Source organism: Chaetodon trifascialis, chromosome 17 (genome assembly GCF_039877785.1).
Source record: "Chaetodon trifascialis isolate fChaTrf1 chromosome 17, fChaTrf1.hap1, whole genome shotgun sequence".
Lineage (NCBI taxonomy): Eukaryota > Metazoa > Chordata > Actinopteri > Chaetodontiformes > Chaetodontidae > Chaetodon > Chaetodon trifascialis.
Window position 1 is genome coordinate 19,454,489 of NC_092072.1, and position 16,487 is coordinate 19,470,975.

Consider the following 16,487-nt stretch of genomic DNA (forward strand, 5'->3'; position numbering starts at 1 on the left):
TGCATACACCGTTTGAGATGTTTAAGCCAAGTGATGAGATTCAACCAAGCTTTTGCATTTTATTGCCCTCACTTATTAAATCAAAACCAGCCACAAAGAGGGAGATATGAAGAGAAGCACAAGTGTTAGGATTTGTTACCTTCAAAGAGACTGAATAGGGGATAAAGGTGCTGCAACTCAATATCAGAGAGATGTCCTTAATGTTGTCAGCATTCACTGGAGTTAAACTTTGATCAAATTCTCCCGCAAGCCCCAGTGTTGGTAATAGTTTTCAGGGTAAATATCTTCAGACAAGCTAGATAAGACAATGATATGATGTGTGTTGCCTGCAGGAGTATCTGCAGATCTTAATCACTTTCAGACAGCAGCTTGTTTTAAATTTTAGCTCCATCGCTCCCCCGTCAGCCTCATTTATTATATTTAGAGACAGACTGTCGCAGAGTTTTCCTGCGATGGATGAGACTCCTATTAGCGGGCAGTTGTGCTTCCTACAGTAGATCCATTTTTCATCAGGCAGACAGACTCAATCATCATTGAAAATCCCCTCTTCTCTGTTGTCTCACTCTCTTGCCTCAGGCACCCAAAAAAAGCAGCATGTCAGCACCTGCTTATTGCAAAGCTTCATCATATCATTGGTATGGTGGAGACGGTCCCGCTGCAGAACAACTTGGCTGTGCTTACATGATCATTTAAGATGCAAAATTACAGGCTTGACACCAAGAGATAGCCTTAACGCCCCTCTGCCACTGTTCTTATTGTGTTGCCCTCTGCGTTGCCTGACGTTCACAGCTGACAGTATAATTACTGCGGTGTGGGAAGGGATAAAAAGGGATGCTGCCTGCTCATTCTCCCACCTACTGAACATCCAGCTGCACGGGCTGCTTGGAAAGAAGAAGAAGGCAACTGGACAGCAAAAATCCTTTATCGGCCAAATTCTGCCAGAATTAGTGATATGTAGCATTTTGTGCCATAAGGTTTCTCTGACATGGGTTTTTGAAGACCAATTTGCCGTTACTTGTATGTTGCAACCATGTTCAGCACTTTCTTAGACCCTGGATATTTTAAGGCCATGATTCAAGAACAATTAAATGAATTTTCCACTTGAGTTACATACTGATACTCTTTTACCGGTGGATGGATCTAAATATGACGGCATGTGAAAGGAAACAAATGTGAGTTCCACATTTTGGGAAAAAAAATTGTCAGATTGATGAGATGATTGATCACTCATATATACTTGCTAACACTCGTTTTTTCACTTTTACAAGTTGAATAAAGGAGATTCAATGTTTTATTTTGTGAGCTTTAAAGGGGTTTGAAAGCAGATATTGTTACCTTTGGACAGAGCCAGACAAGCGTTACAACCCAATTCCAGTCTTTATGCTAAGCTAAGCTAACTGACTGACTGATGGGGGTAGTGGTATCAATATTCTATTCTAATTCGCAGCAAGAAAGCCAAAAAGCATAGTCTATTGACCAAAATTGCAAATTATTCCAGAGACGTGAAAATAAAGGTTTGATAAACAAAACAGAATCATAGTGATGGTTTGCATAATATTATCTTTTTTTCTCTTGTGGCTAAGAGTTTAGCTCGCTTTGTATTCATCAGCAGATACCGTGGGCGGTCAGGCACCCTGAGCTAGAAATGTTATTAGGCCACACACAGCTCTGACTTTTAAAAAAACTCTTGCAATCTTGAGAAAATATTATTTTTGGAAATGAAATAAACCCCAAAAGGTACTTTGAATTACTTATTAAACTATGAGTTAATTCAAAGTTGATCTTGTTACCTTTTTTAACAATGTATGAAATATTTGTGAACTTGTGAATGAACTTCCCAGTGGAGCAGATTTTAGGAAGAAGACAGAGGTTTTCAGAAGGAGGCTCATCATTTTTATTCAAGGGTGTTATGGCTTCACCCAGGCCGTGTAAACCCAGTGAGTCATCCACACCAAATCATGCACACACACGCACCAAAAAAAAAAAAAAGAAAGAAAGAAAGTAAGAAAGGAAAAGAAAAAAACATAAAAATGTTATGTAAAATGTTCATTTCACTCTGAACAATTCTCAACAATCTCTTTTCTGGGTGTTGAAAAGAGAAGGGACCCATACTGGAGTGTACTGTACAGACATCAGTTTCAAAAATGTGACAGAAGACGTCGGTCGGTTCAACATGACCGTCAAACCACATGGATGTCAACAAGATGGGATATAATCTCCTGTAAGGAATATGGTACATGGTATTATTTGTTCATCAGACCTACAGAAGAACCTATTGCAAAGGATATTTCACAAATAGAAGTTATGGAACATAGCCTTTCTATTACATTGTATTACACAGATAGTAGTGCAATTTGTGTCTCCTTGTCCCTGTCATAGGAAAACATGGCACTATTGACAGAGAAATGGCCTGCACATACTGCCACATGCAGTAAATGACGCCTGGAAGCCAAGCACGGCTACGTGCGCAATGCCGAAAAACAAACGACAGCCAGTAACCATCAGAAATCAGTTCACCTTCGTGCTGTTTGATGCCATGTGGCAGGGAACCACGAAAAAAACAAAATGTCACACTCTTTGTCTGTTGAGGGCAATGGTGTGTGTGGCTGCTTCTCCGCGCCATCTGTGTTATAGAGTAACATTCAGTCAAGGACCATCAATATGACATGTGGCATGATGGCAGACAAATCTGAGTAATATGTGTGTGTGTGTGTGTGTGTGTGTGGGGGGGGGGGGGGGGGGGGGGGCTATGAAAAACTATCCAACTTGTAGCTCATGAAAAGCAAATGAGTCCATTTCTTTGCTGTTGCCTTTCAGAAAATATACACTATGGCTGATACATTCCCCAAAATGTTGCTTGAAAAAGTTTGACTGTGGATTGAAGAAGGCAAACAACACTCATCACCGTCAGTGACGCTGACTTTAAGTAGATATTCGCTCAACCCTATCAGTATTAGACATGTGTGAAAGGATGATTCCTTTACAACTTGGTTCTTATTTTTGCACATTTGGCCATCTTTCTTAATGGCTATGAAAACACTGTATTGACTAATGTAACAGCTGAGACCTGAGAACAGGGCGACACTACTAAAACTTAGTCCAGTGAGGCAGAAAATGAACAGCCACGTCATCAAGGAAGTGTAACAAGCCAATAGTTTACCCAGATTATCTAAATCACTGTTTTGGACGTCAAACCCAAAGTGCTATCATCCAAAAAGTGAGTGGTAATCTCATTGCACAGGAAAACTGTGTACACATCAAACTCTGGTCACTCAAAGCTGAACCAGGAAGTTGATCTGTAAACGGTGATAGATGTAAGTAAATTTGGCGAAACTGGAGGTTTATTCGAAGGACAACATTCTTCTATACTTTTCTTACTGTCAAACCCTATGACAAGACCAAACAAACAATTTGCTGGTCTGTTTGTAAAACCAATTTATTCCTACTGAAAATATAAATCTTTAAAGCTGCACAACTCAATATTTTTTTTCAAACAATGGATCAAATGATTACATGGAATGTGAACGGGATTGCAGTGATGTGTTTTTTAGTCTATTTTGAATAAATGTTTTGGTTTTATCGGCCCCCTCTCAGCAATCTCTCACCTTTTTCCTGTGAAAAAAAGCTCACATAACCCCACTGTATGCTACCTGCCCAGCACCAAACAGCATGCTGACAAGGTCAGCGACTAGCTATGAACAATAGCAACGCAACGGAGCAAGATCATTTTCTGGTAGAGACCAAAACAGAGGTAAAAATAGAGTGAATATTGGGCTTACATACATACGTAAGATCTCCAGATGCATGACTCCAAATAAAATGGAAATGTAAACTGTGTAAGATGATAATATGTCAGTGTTCACAGCTGGTTCTGCTGCCCTCAAGTGGCCAAAAAGAATCAATAGAAACCGCTTTAAAAACAGGTAGTGTAATGGCTAAGGGATTACCTAAAACAGCTGGGCTTCAAACAGAAGCATTTGTTTGGGACTATGAAGGGATTAATACACATAATTATCTTTAAACATGTCTAATGCTCTGCCTGCTTATGTTTGTTGCGCCCTCTGGCTTCTTATTAGCAATGTTGTGATGTTCCAAAATCTCAGCAATTACTTTTATGAGTATAATGTTATTATTACTGACAAGAATGATGGCCAAAACTAGAAGAAGAAAGAAGACCCAAGTTGCTATACACTGGAATAATATTTTAAGCTATTTGAAGATTATGCCTTTTAAAATTGAGTGATGCAGTCTGCTTTGGCGTTGGGTGTGTACGTGGTTACAGAGGGTAGGTTTAACATCAGATGTCGATTTTCCTCTCCTCATATGACTTTGTTTGTCAGGACTTAGATCTGTCAATACATTAACCACATCTGCTCTTTTATTAGCCCCACAGCCAGACCTCCATAATCGTCCATTAGGTTTGCTAAAGCACAAACAAATCTGCAGCCATCATATTTCAACGTGCCCATTCCGACAGAAACACTGACTACTGTTTCTTCAAGGCACGTATGCTAATGTGTAAAAATACATATGCATCTCAGCCATGAAAAGGCCTTTTTATTCCAAAGGTTGTTATAAACATATTGTACAGGATATTTAGATAAGCCGGTATAGTTCCAATAATGAAACAATGCTTTTAGGGCTTATCTCGGACTCCACGCCTGGTTATGTTTGTCACGACTGAATAGGATCCATGGCATTTCACCATTTGCCCAAACAGAGTGACATTCACCTTGTGAGGCATGCTCAGCTACGCAGGAAATTAATAGAAGCCTGTTAAACACTAGGCTGCAAAGAATACTGACGGTAATGTTTCCTGAAAGTCATGGTCCAGAAATTTGGTGCATGAATTGTTGGTTTCCAGAAATATTGATTGATTTTGAGGGATAGAACTTGCAAAGGGATTAAAATACCTCCCAGCCCTGTGTAACTTAAAAAAGCTCCCCTTTGCTGCAGTCTTTACAAATAATACATACTTAAATATACATTTACATCTTAAAAAGCATTTAGAAATGATGTTTATAGCTTTAATCCTGCTTAATTTAGGAGCTCAGTGTTAGTGAAAATGTTGTCGTTGACAGCTGTCAGGTCAGCTGTGGAAAAGTCGCATTGGGCTTTAAAACAGGCCTGTAAATAACACAAATATCCAGAATTGTTTAAAAATTTTCCAGCCTTGTGGCTCTCACAAATGTACCCTATAATGCAAACTGACTCCTGGTGTACACATCTGCATCTGCACAGGCCAATGAGATGATGCATCTCAGTTGCATTTCTCAGAAAATTCCTTCTATTTGGGAATGAAGATTTGATATGTACATTGTATTGTTTGGCCAATACACTTGCACTTCTGAGATTGTATTTGTTTTGGGAGAAAAAAAGGTGATTCATTCAAACATGAGAACACAGATTATTGTACAGTTTGAATGGAAAAGATTTTGGCAAAAGAAACAGCTTATGTTGTGAATCATTCTTAAAACTATTTTCCATTAAGACCCCTTTAAAGTTATTTTGAATGACTTCCCCAGTCATCATACAAAGTTCATGCACTTATCAGATCTTTCATAAAAAAAAGTCATCCCTGTCCCTTTTCTTCCTCTGATATTTTACAGAAACTGAAAGGATCATCCTGATGTTATTAAGTTTCTCTTATCTGTGATCTTCAGCTGTCCCCTCACATTAACTCATCCTCACTATTTCTGCTCGTTTCCGTGTTGGTGCGTTTATCAGGCTGTGTTTCCCTAATGGCTCCAAAGTGCATCCAAACCTCAAGAGTTGTCACTTTACATCAGCATGCTTTTCCGTCACAGCTCTCAGGGCTGCACAGTTAGATCTGAGCAGGGTTCGTCAGCAGAGTCAGGGTCATCTGCTACAGGCATGCATCACGTACTGTGCAGGACTTTGGAGCGAAATCATGCATGTCCCTTGATTAAAATTTTCACTGCTTATACAGCCAGCTGAAGTCATGTCATTGCACTTTGGAAGATGCTTTAAAGGAAAAATCCACCTTCTGATCCTCTTACACTGTCCTGTAGCATCAGACTATGATGCTCACTTCATTAATATGAGTCGTTTGATAATTTTCCAAGAACCTGTAAATTCACTTCCCTCCAAGCAGTTAATATGAGCTTCTTGAAAGATCTTGAGAGCTACCTGGCCATCATGTGTCAGTGATCACAGCCACAATACCACCCTAAAGGGGCACTCTAGCAATTATACACATGACATTCAGTTTACTTGTCATGGGAGTACTGCTCAGCCTGTGAAAACAGTTGTATAATGTTTCCGTTTGACAAAAGAGCCCTGGTGAAGTCAAAGTGATGTCATCAGGGTTATCTCAGGTTAGGCTTACAGTAAGTCTTGTGTTACTTAAACAAAGGTCTGAGTTACTGCAGGTGTAGGGATTGCAAAAAGAAGTGAGGGTCTAATGAAAGTTTCCATCAAGTTACATCATGGGAAGTGCACGATCCAATGTTTTTAGAGTTTGATCCATGCTAAAAGCCAGGACATCTCAGCCTCTGTTGCATCAATCTTGACCGTTCCTTTTAAAAATCTGTCTCTTGTGTGTCCCCCAATGTTATGAAATATTAAATCACTGACTGACCCCTGTGTTACATATCTTCAGCTGCATTGCATTCTGGTACATTAAAGTGAAGGAAAATTAAAAAAAACTGGTCTCTCTGCCTCTATGATTGCTGAATATTTGTGTAAAGTAGTTAATTTAGAGAGGAGTTCACTCTAATGATTGAACTGATTTGAATTTGAATGTCAATAGGATAAAACCAAATTTGGCATATGTGTTTAGCAGTGTAGCGTGGAGGGTGGATTTTCCTTTTGGTCCATTTTAACTCTCATTATGAAAAAGGCTTTGTGTGAATATGAATCTTTTGTGACCAGATCTGATTCTAGACTAGGGGATATCAGTAACAGCAGCATGATCCTTTGAATCCAAGACAAACAGACGCCCTTCATACAGTTGTTCTATAAACAGACTAAAGAATGTCACAAAACCATGGCACACTCATTAAATGACATCTAATGCACATGCTAACATTGGCAACAATATTTTGGCTTGATGTGTGGTGAAACCATTGCAATATATGATTGCTTATAGAAAACAATACCTGATGCTTTAAGTCATTTTAAAATCTCTGTCTGCAGTGAGGCAATGGAATAGTAGATAACGGTAAAAGTTTCTTCAAGTTAAGGTGAAACAAGCAAACTCCCTTTTGAAAAATAGCATTTCCCCAAGTGTGCATCATTTGGTATGTTACCAAAGTTAATATATCAATTTCGTACTGTAAATCTGAAATAAGGAAGGTCTTGTAGTTTGTGTAAATGGAGCAATCTCTTGAAAAAATAGACATCCATGCTTCATGCTTTGCATCCCATTGTGTCCACGCTTGCTGTTCTGCGCAGTGCTCTTCATCTGTCCCCAAGAATACTTTTTATATTACATACAACTAAAAGGGGAAAAAAAGTGCTGAAATAAGATTTGGTAAGGAGCAGCATTGGAAATGTTTGACCTTGTGTATAAAACATGGAAACTCATTTGTCCTGTCTATGTCAGGGTTTAGATGGATTTCCTTCTCCTCATGAGCTGGTGATTGTCTGTGAAGCTGTGAAGGCCCGGAGACACCGAGCTGATGGGCGAAGGGAAGAAGCTGTTTTTCAAGGTGCTGGGCGAGATCTCTTCAATCCTGTAGGAAACCGAGTGAAAGTACTGATTGGGATTCAGCTGTGAACTGAATGAGTTCTGATGGGAGAAGGCACAGCCCAGGCCTCCCATCCCTCCCCCAGAGCTGCCGAAGTCATGCGAGTGGTAGTGCATACAGGAGCAGACTGACTGCAAATCAGTCACTTCCGCCCGGTATGGCTCGCGTCGCCGCCGGCCCCGTGGCAGTGATTCGTCCTGGATATGGATGATCATGCTGTTCCGGTTGCCAGCCAGCGAGGCCCGTTCCTCGGCATCCCGCCGCTCGTCCTCGCTGTTCATAGTCAGGAAGCGGAGCACCACCAGGTTGAGGAAGGCCCCGATGACCGTCAGGCCCACCAGGATATACATGAAGCTAAAGGCCACATACAGGGGCTTCTTCTGGAGGGCCCGGTTCTTTTGTAGGGCCACAAAGTCCCCAAAGCCTATAGTTGTTAATGTGATGAAGCAGTAATAATATGACTGGAAGAAGCTCCAGTCCTCGTAATGGGAGAAGGCAGCAGCCCCGATGCACAGCGTGCCGACGCAGGAGAAGAACCCTACAGTCACCATGTTCTCCATGGACACGTCGGTGATGCTCATGCCGCAGCACTTCTTGATACGCTTCAGGAGGTACTTGACAAAAGTGTTCATCCTCTCACCCAGACTTTGAAACATGACAAGAGTCAGAGGGATTCCCAGGACGGCATAAAACATGCAAAAGGCCTTCCCTGCATCTGTCCCTGGTGCTGCATGCCCATAGCCTGAGAAGAGAGCAGACAAACAGCGGAAATTAGTAATGCAGAAATATTTTGCCTGGGTATTTGTGAAGCGGCGGTGGCGTCACAAGCGCTACCCGCTGCTCAAAAAGCCCCAGATCACCTTTTGTTTACAAATATGACCAAGCAAGAAATCTCTCTAAGAGTCTGCAAGCACTGCCAAAAGGGGTATTGAATAGGTGCATGCCACAGAAATGTGTCTGCTCATTAATCTTATTTGGGCTCAAAGATTATGGTGAGTGGGTCGTCCAATTAGTCAGAAGTTTCCGGTGAGGTAGAAGAGTTTGGAGGAGGGATTGGAAAGGAGTCATGGGGGAGCCAGTGAAGCTTTTAGCTTAATTAAACTTTATCTTTAGACCACAGGCTGCTGAATCACACATAAACAGACTTTTGAAAATCAACCTGTGGGGCTGACAATAGGGTTCAAACACGATGTTACATTCATTTTCAAATGCAGTATAAATGATTTGACATGCTTTGCAGGATATTTACAGTTTCTGAGGAGATTGCTGTATGAATGAAACCTGCTGCTTTTGAATATGCAAGGCTAAAAGAAGAGTGTCGTATTGATTATCTCTCCTCTACCACAGCCCATAACTGGGAGTATTAAATACCAAAATCATTGCCAAGAAACACCCACCATCAGTTGGCATGTATATCATTTCAACAACTGCCTTCCAAATGGAGACATAATATTTTTGGTGTACTGTATATCATTTTTTTATTTATTTATTTTGGATGTGTCCTGAGCAAGTTCTGTGTTTTGCGCTTTCAAATATTGATTCTGTGTTTTCCCATATGGCTTTCCACCCACTCGAGCATGTGTTTAGCTATGCACTTTAAAAACAAAACTCGACTCCAGCAATCTGATTTGCACTAGCAACCAGAGAACTTCGATTTGCATGTACAATGTGTGTTACTGAGGTTTCATCTGTGGAATTTAAAGAAGCGTACTGTTGGAGCAAGCACTACATTGTAAAGCTTTGAACGGCAGTTTTTTTTACTGACTTTGATATTAATTTATTTGTTAAATCAACTAAAACTTTGTTTACTTCAAGTTCCAGTGTTATTTTAAATGAATTCAAAGCTGTGCTATCATTACTTATCATATTAACAATGGGTCAAATGTGCAGGGGGTCACTTTTAAAGATGAACACACAGTGAATTAACACCCAATTCTTTAGTCCCTGGCTAATCTAGACATCTCTTTAGCTTCTTTTAGCTCATTGTTTTGGTTTTTCCACAAGCAAACTATTCTCTCCTTTCCCAAGCTCACTATGTACTCTCTGTTCATCACCAAATGGCAGACGGACAAAGCTGGTGAACATAGGCAGAGCAATTAGCAGCTAAAGAAGCATACATTTTCATCAAGAGCTGGTAGAGACCAAAACAAAGCTAAAAGGAAAGACAATTTAACAACTCACAGTCTCCAGAAGCATGACTCTAAATGAATGCTGATGTGTCTGTGTGTCTTTATCAGGTAATAATATGTCAATGCTGTGTTTTCAGCACATCCCAGTGCCCCCAATTGGATAATAAAAAATCAAGTATGCAGCTTTAAATTTCTCCAGGTAAGGTAAAATGATGTGAATGTAGAGGGACAAAATGGCCTCTGCAAAAACTAGTTGATCAGCAAATGTCCTGTTTTGTACTGAACTTTATTTGGGTTAAAGCTGTCCACAAACCCTGCTTTCTTCTTGTTTGATTAAAATTACCTGATACACAGTGTGTGTCATTTTACACAAGCAACTTAAAGTATAGATCTTTTCATTGATAAGATAAAAGCAATGGGAAACAGCATGAAGATTAGATCCACTTCAGCCTTGTTGATATCTGCTGCAAAAGAACAACAACAGAGTATATCTCAGACCAAGCTTTGGTGTCAAAGTGGCTAATTCAGAGTAAAATCTGTTGTCAAGATCTGACACTGACACTAATTCACGCCTGAAAGAACAAATGGTAGTGGAAGAAAAGTGCAAGCCTTATCTCCATGGCTAAACTCTTGTTGAAATATAATCTTGCTCATCCTATTTGCCCAGAACTTGATTGAACTTAACAGTCCAAAGTGTTACCAGTTGAAGCAATTTACATAGAGCTGTTAATGAGTTTAAGTAGCAGCTTCATCCATTCCACTAATCCTGCTTCCCCTGCCTGGTGTTGATCCTCCACAGCCTGTGCAGCAGTGATGTTACGTGACACATATACAACCACCTGTTGTCACATGACTGCAGTTTAGGTCACGTGATCACAACAGAGCAACCGCCATCTGCTGATGAAGAACATGAGATGCCTTAGAAATCTCCTGATGAAGTTTTTTTTTTTTTTTGGTCAAAAAACAAAAATGCTTCTTAGACAAAAACAAAGCAGAGAGGTGGATTATCTCCAGCACCTCAAGCTAGTTTCATTTTGAGCTCAAATGAGTCGGACGCAGTGGGCTGAATGGAGGGTGCACAGTAAAATCTAACCCACAATAGCATGCTCTGGAAAACAGAACGCACAAATGTTAAGTGTAGGTGTTTTTAAATGCGCTAAAACATGCAGAATCACTGACATTTGAGGTCTGTGCTAGAAGCTGAAGGATCAGCTGCAGGTCACCAGCAGCTCACTGTGTCGCTGGCGTGCGCTGACTCTAAATGAGCTGATTGAATTCCTTGACCAATGAGCGGCAACATGCACATTCTTTCCACATGCTCACACAAAGGGAGAGCGGCTTCAATAAAACAACATGAACAACCATGTTAGAAATATCTGAAACACATGAGTCATTGTTGCTCCTTCATACAATGCAGATAGGATATTAATAATAACTCCACCAAGCCAAATATAAGTAAATCTTTAACTCCTTTATCCTGATAGCAGATATGAGCAATTCATATAAATTGGCCTTCATGTTCCCACAGAATTTAATCTAATTCATGCAGGAGAAAAAAATATATATTTAAGAAGGTTTGCATATTGCTTGTGAAAAATCAATTTGGGTCAAAATAAACATTATGTGCAAGATGCAGCGAAATATGCTTATAGCATCCTAAAAAGTCTTAGTCAGTTATAATTACATCTCAGGACAGATTTGTGCTCTACCCAGACATCTGTCTTCTTCCCTCAAAATTAGCAAATTAATTGATATTGATTCTTATTGCTGAAATTTGTTCTCGCACGGTAATTAGGACATAATGAACTACAGTGGCAGCTGTGAAGAAATGACAGCTTTCATTTGATGTGTGCGGCCGTTCGACTGTGCAGACCACAGCTCTCCTCTGTAGATAATCATTCAACATGATGTTTTACACCCAAAGACAGTATATCAGCTAAAAAAAAGAAATATTTCTGCGCACATGAGTATTTTGAGGTTTAAATACAACTATTGCTGTTGACAGCCTCTCCTTGCTGCAGTCACACTGGAGTGTATTAGGTATCGATTCAACAGCCGCCACCCGCGGGGTCACCGCGCTTGTGTGTATTTCCTATTAGGTCTCGTCTTTTTAAGTTTAAAACTGGACAGTTGAGCGCCTAAGTGTCCGTGTGGTGACATTTGATAGCACTGCGATGTTCAAAGTCTGGATGTGTAAGTGATAACAGTGACAGAGGAATTCATGAAAGCATATTAAAAAGATAAAAAAAAACAGCCACAGTGATGTCATATCAGTTCGAGCTCTCATGCTTCAGCTCTAGCTCCCACATTGATTAGTGGCCTTACTTATTTCTGAGGTAATAAATACAGCATGATTAAGAGGGATTTACAGAGATGACCTGTCGACCTACAGAGCATCCTTGTGTGATCACTTGGAAAAGAAACCATCCGTGACATTTTTGTTTCAAATAATGTTAATTTGGCTGCTGTCTATCATCGACTGATAAAAGCCAGGAAAGCATTTCAGTTTGCTTTTCACTCTGAAAACTCTTCTTATTTTTTTAGACTAAACCTTCTGCTGCACAAGTTCTGATGCATTTCTCTTTTATGGAATGAATAACACACAGAAATGATTTCTTAGTCCTACATAAGTAAAAAGAAGACAGATTATTCAAGACTACAGCAAAAGTTGTTTGTTTTTCTCTTGAAGTATTTCTTTGATGTCGTTGATGGGATGTGTGGTTTTCTGTGGCAGAGCTGCGCTGTGTAATCTGTTTGTCCTGTTATAATGACTCTATTATCTGCTGTTGTCTTGGGAACAGACATATTTGCTCTGCCACACAGAGACCCGCCATGCACAGGTGCTTTTTGTGCTTATGTGTGCACAGGTGAACATGTGTGTTCAGTGCAGTGTGTAGTGCAGCAGAAAGAGAATCACACTCTTTAATGAACGATAAAAGCACAAGAAAGGCACGGCCACACAAATATTACATAAGAAGACACATTTTGAAAATGGGGGTTGTGTTCTGGACGTCCATGTAGGCATCCTGAGGGAGAGGAAGACATGGGACATATTTTCAATCTATATTCTCCTGCAAGCTGCAGCAGACATGATTTGTTTCCAAAAACACACCAGCCTTATCAGCCAGAAGCACAAAGTGTGTCTGCAACAGAGAGGAGTTGCGCAATCCCCTGATTGAGATGCTGTAAATTCACCAAAATTTAAATCTGATGCGGGGACACTGACAAAAAAAATCTTAGAGAAATTGTCTCTCAAACAGCTTTCTTGAGCAGACATTTTTTGGGCATATTAATATCCAGGGAAGTTGAATTGTAATAAACAAAGTAACAACTGTTTGTTTTAATGAAAAACTTATGTTATATAATAGCATCTGTAGTTAAAAATGCTTTGCAGTGCAGCATGCGCCCTGCATTTCAAAGCAGAATAAAACTAAATCTGCTGGCACATGCTGAAAAATAAACAGAAAATATAGTGAAACTTTAATTTGTGCACCATGAAATGAGCTTAAAAGAGCAGCACCTTGACCCGTTCAGTACAGCAGCTTGTCTCATTGAACTGTTCAATTTGAAGTTTTCTGTATCGCTGCACATCTGTTGAGTGACTCTTTAAATGTTGACTAAACTAAAACGGGAAGTGTGATCACACATTTACACAAAGGTGACTCATGAAAAAATGTTTCGTTTAGAGCGGGAAGAGCTAAAAACTGGAACTCGCCACATTTTTCTACCATCCTAGTTGCATGCTAGCAGCTCTGTAAGGCTGTACAGCTGTGCCTTGAGCTAAATGCTAATGTATCCGTACGCTAAAATGCTAATGTTCAGCAGGTGTAATGTTTACTTTGTTCACTGTCTTAGCTTAGTGTGTGAGCATGATAATATTTGCTAATTAGCACTGAACACAAAGCACAGCTGAGGCTGATGTAAGTGTCAATAGTTGTGCAGGTATTTTGTTATAAAACAAAGTACTGGACAAAGGGAACACTTTACATCATGATGAAAAGTCAAAGCTGTTGAGATGTTTGATTGGATAAGTGAAAAGTGAAAACTAGTCAGTGAATTTCCGCAGAGAAAGGATTGGTCATCTCTCAGCTTGACTGCTGTCGACGCCCTTCTGGCAGAGCTGCCCACATGCACAGGAAAGCCTCGACAAATGCTCCAAAATGCAGCAGCATGTCTGCTCTTCAACCAGTCAAACACAGCTCACTCCACTTTTCATTGCTCTGCAAATGTACCACTGTCCTACCGTCACTATGAGGGAGCACAAGGGAGAAGAGTTTGGATTGAGATTTCTGACCTACCTCTTCTTCAAGTACTTACTCACCTAAGAGGCTCTTTCTGTCTCTCTATCTCTCGATCCTTCTTTGCTCAGCTCATGTCAGGTGAAAGGCTGAGGCTTCTCTTTGATCTACCATTGCTTGTATTGTACCTCATTTGTAGCTTTAGATAAAAGCATCTGCTGAATTAATGTATATAAATGATTCATCTTCTAAGAACCATAATTATATCTTTATCACATAATGGAAATCAATCCACTAGCTGTCAAGGCCTGTTACTAAAAAACAAAAATGTCAGTCTCACGGTGGCTCTTGAGGAAAAGTCAGGGGAGCACCACAGACACTGTGAATTTATCCTTTGGGGACGATGAATGTCTGCACAATATTAGATGGCAATCTATCAAATAATGGTTGAGGCTCTCCAAAGTGCCTCTTGTGTTTTACACATTTATGAATATACCAACGCAGCTCTCATCATAAACTGCATGACTCAACCTGTGTTTGGCTCCAATCCACTTTACTATGACTTATTTTGAATGTCTGCCCACACCCACAATGTGAGCTCCACAGGTCCTCATGAGTGAGCGTGAATCATTGTTGCGCCAACTTTGAATTGACACAGCTGGCAGGCTAAATCCAATTATTATATAATTCTATTATTAAATCATTAATATTTATTTTTTTTTTCATAGTGAAAAAAGGAACATGTCACAGGCCTGTAATGGCTTAATGAATTAACCAACAGCCGACACCTTCAAAGAGTAAGAGACGTTAAGATCCAGCAGGCTCTCTCTGCACCTAGTGACTCAATCTTAATCATTAAAGCAAATTAAATCTATAAAGTGTGTCTCTGCAACATGAAATATTCATGACTAAATAAGACATCATCAAGCAAGAGTTTAGGAAGAGCATCCCTGGGTATTATTTCTAAAGATTTCAACACAGTTTAACAGAAAGCAACAACCTGAAAACTGTCAGCTAGTAAATGTGGCTACATCCTGATTGGTGCACACAGAACTTCACGTCTTCCAACAGGTCTCTGCCCCCGCTCAGTCCATTGAGAAAAGCACAGATAAAAGCAAAAAGAAAGAATTCCCTCATGTAAAGTAGCCGAAACGGTTCTAATTTTGTGATGTGTTCATGTAGGCGCCTATATACCAAGAAAATCGAGAACATGCGTTTTCAAGTCCTTTAACTATCACCACCACCTTATTGTTTTTTTAATGCTGCATTAATAATACTATTTTCAGTCAATTTGGGGCAGTGGAAAAAGCTATACCATGGGATCGACAGATCATTAGCTTCTGACATTGATATGACAAATGTGTTAGCAAACAGTTGCTTAATTGCTCATCCAGCAGACACGAAGCAACATTAGCACTGGGTGTAAGTCATTGATGTATTTGTGCTCTTTATAAGAAAACTGGAAATGTCACTTTCAATTTTATGTACTACAACTACACTTTAACTTTTCAATAAAAACTTTTGAAACAAAAATTGCTGCCTCATACCTGAAATTAGAGGGGGGAGGGTTATTGGACTGAGAACATAGATTGTTAATTTGGAAAGCAGTATATTGTTCCTTAACCATTTTGAGTGCATGCATGGTTTTGGTCTCTTTTGACATATAACACTGGAAATGAAATTGTATCCCCAGCAGTCACAATCAGACGGAGTTTGACCACACTGAAGTAAAAGGTTTTTATTTCCACCAGAATATTTTTATTTTTATTTATTTATGTATTTATTTTGGGGGGGGGGATAAGTATTTGTATTGAGACAATCTATATTTAGGACATCTCTATTCATATTGAGGGTATCTATACTTATATTAAGGCTATATATCTTTATATTGAGGCCATTTATTATATTCAGCATTTCAAACCCTGTGTGATATCCCCATTTGCACTGAATTATTCCTTGATTTCGCTGTGAATTACTCAATAGAACAGTATATCCTCATTCCTGGAATTTCCTTGGCGATACAAAGCACCAGTTATCTGCACAATTAGTTGCAACTGGCTCAATCTTTCCACAAAAGAGGAAAACGAGGCCCTTCTGCAGGTCCTTTTTTTGAGCACACGCTCATTGGCTCTTGTCGACAATATACTGAATATGAAATGGAAGATCCTAATTGGTCAAGTGAGGTGTCACTTGAAAGATCAGAGTATGGCGGCAATCTTGAAACCACTAAATCACTTATGTGTGTGTGCTTACTGGAGTTATAATGGGAAAACATGGAAGATTAGCACATCAGCCAGCTAATTTGAAATGATGCAACAATACATTATAGCAGCATAAAGTGTTTTGGGCAAAATATATTTACAGGGCTGGAACTTCTGGATCTTTGCCAATGCAACCGGACTATTTTG

At 39.7% G+C, this 16,487-nt stretch overlaps 1 protein-coding gene across 1 annotated transcript in view; it reads right to left on the reverse strand.

Moving 5' to 3' along the window:
• Positions 1 to 6,431: 6,431 nt before the first annotated feature.
• kcnk9 (potassium channel, subfamily K, member 9) overlaps positions 6,432 to 16,487 on the reverse strand; it is a 36,292-nt gene continuing 26,236 nt past the window's right edge. Inside the window, exon 2 of the mRNA XM_070984820.1 lies at positions 6,432 to 8,454. Coding sequence (XP_070840921.1) covers positions 7,571 to 8,454 — 884 coding nt within the window. The 3' untranslated portion in view covers positions 6,432 to 7,570. The remainder of the gene's footprint in view (positions 8,455 to 16,487) is intronic.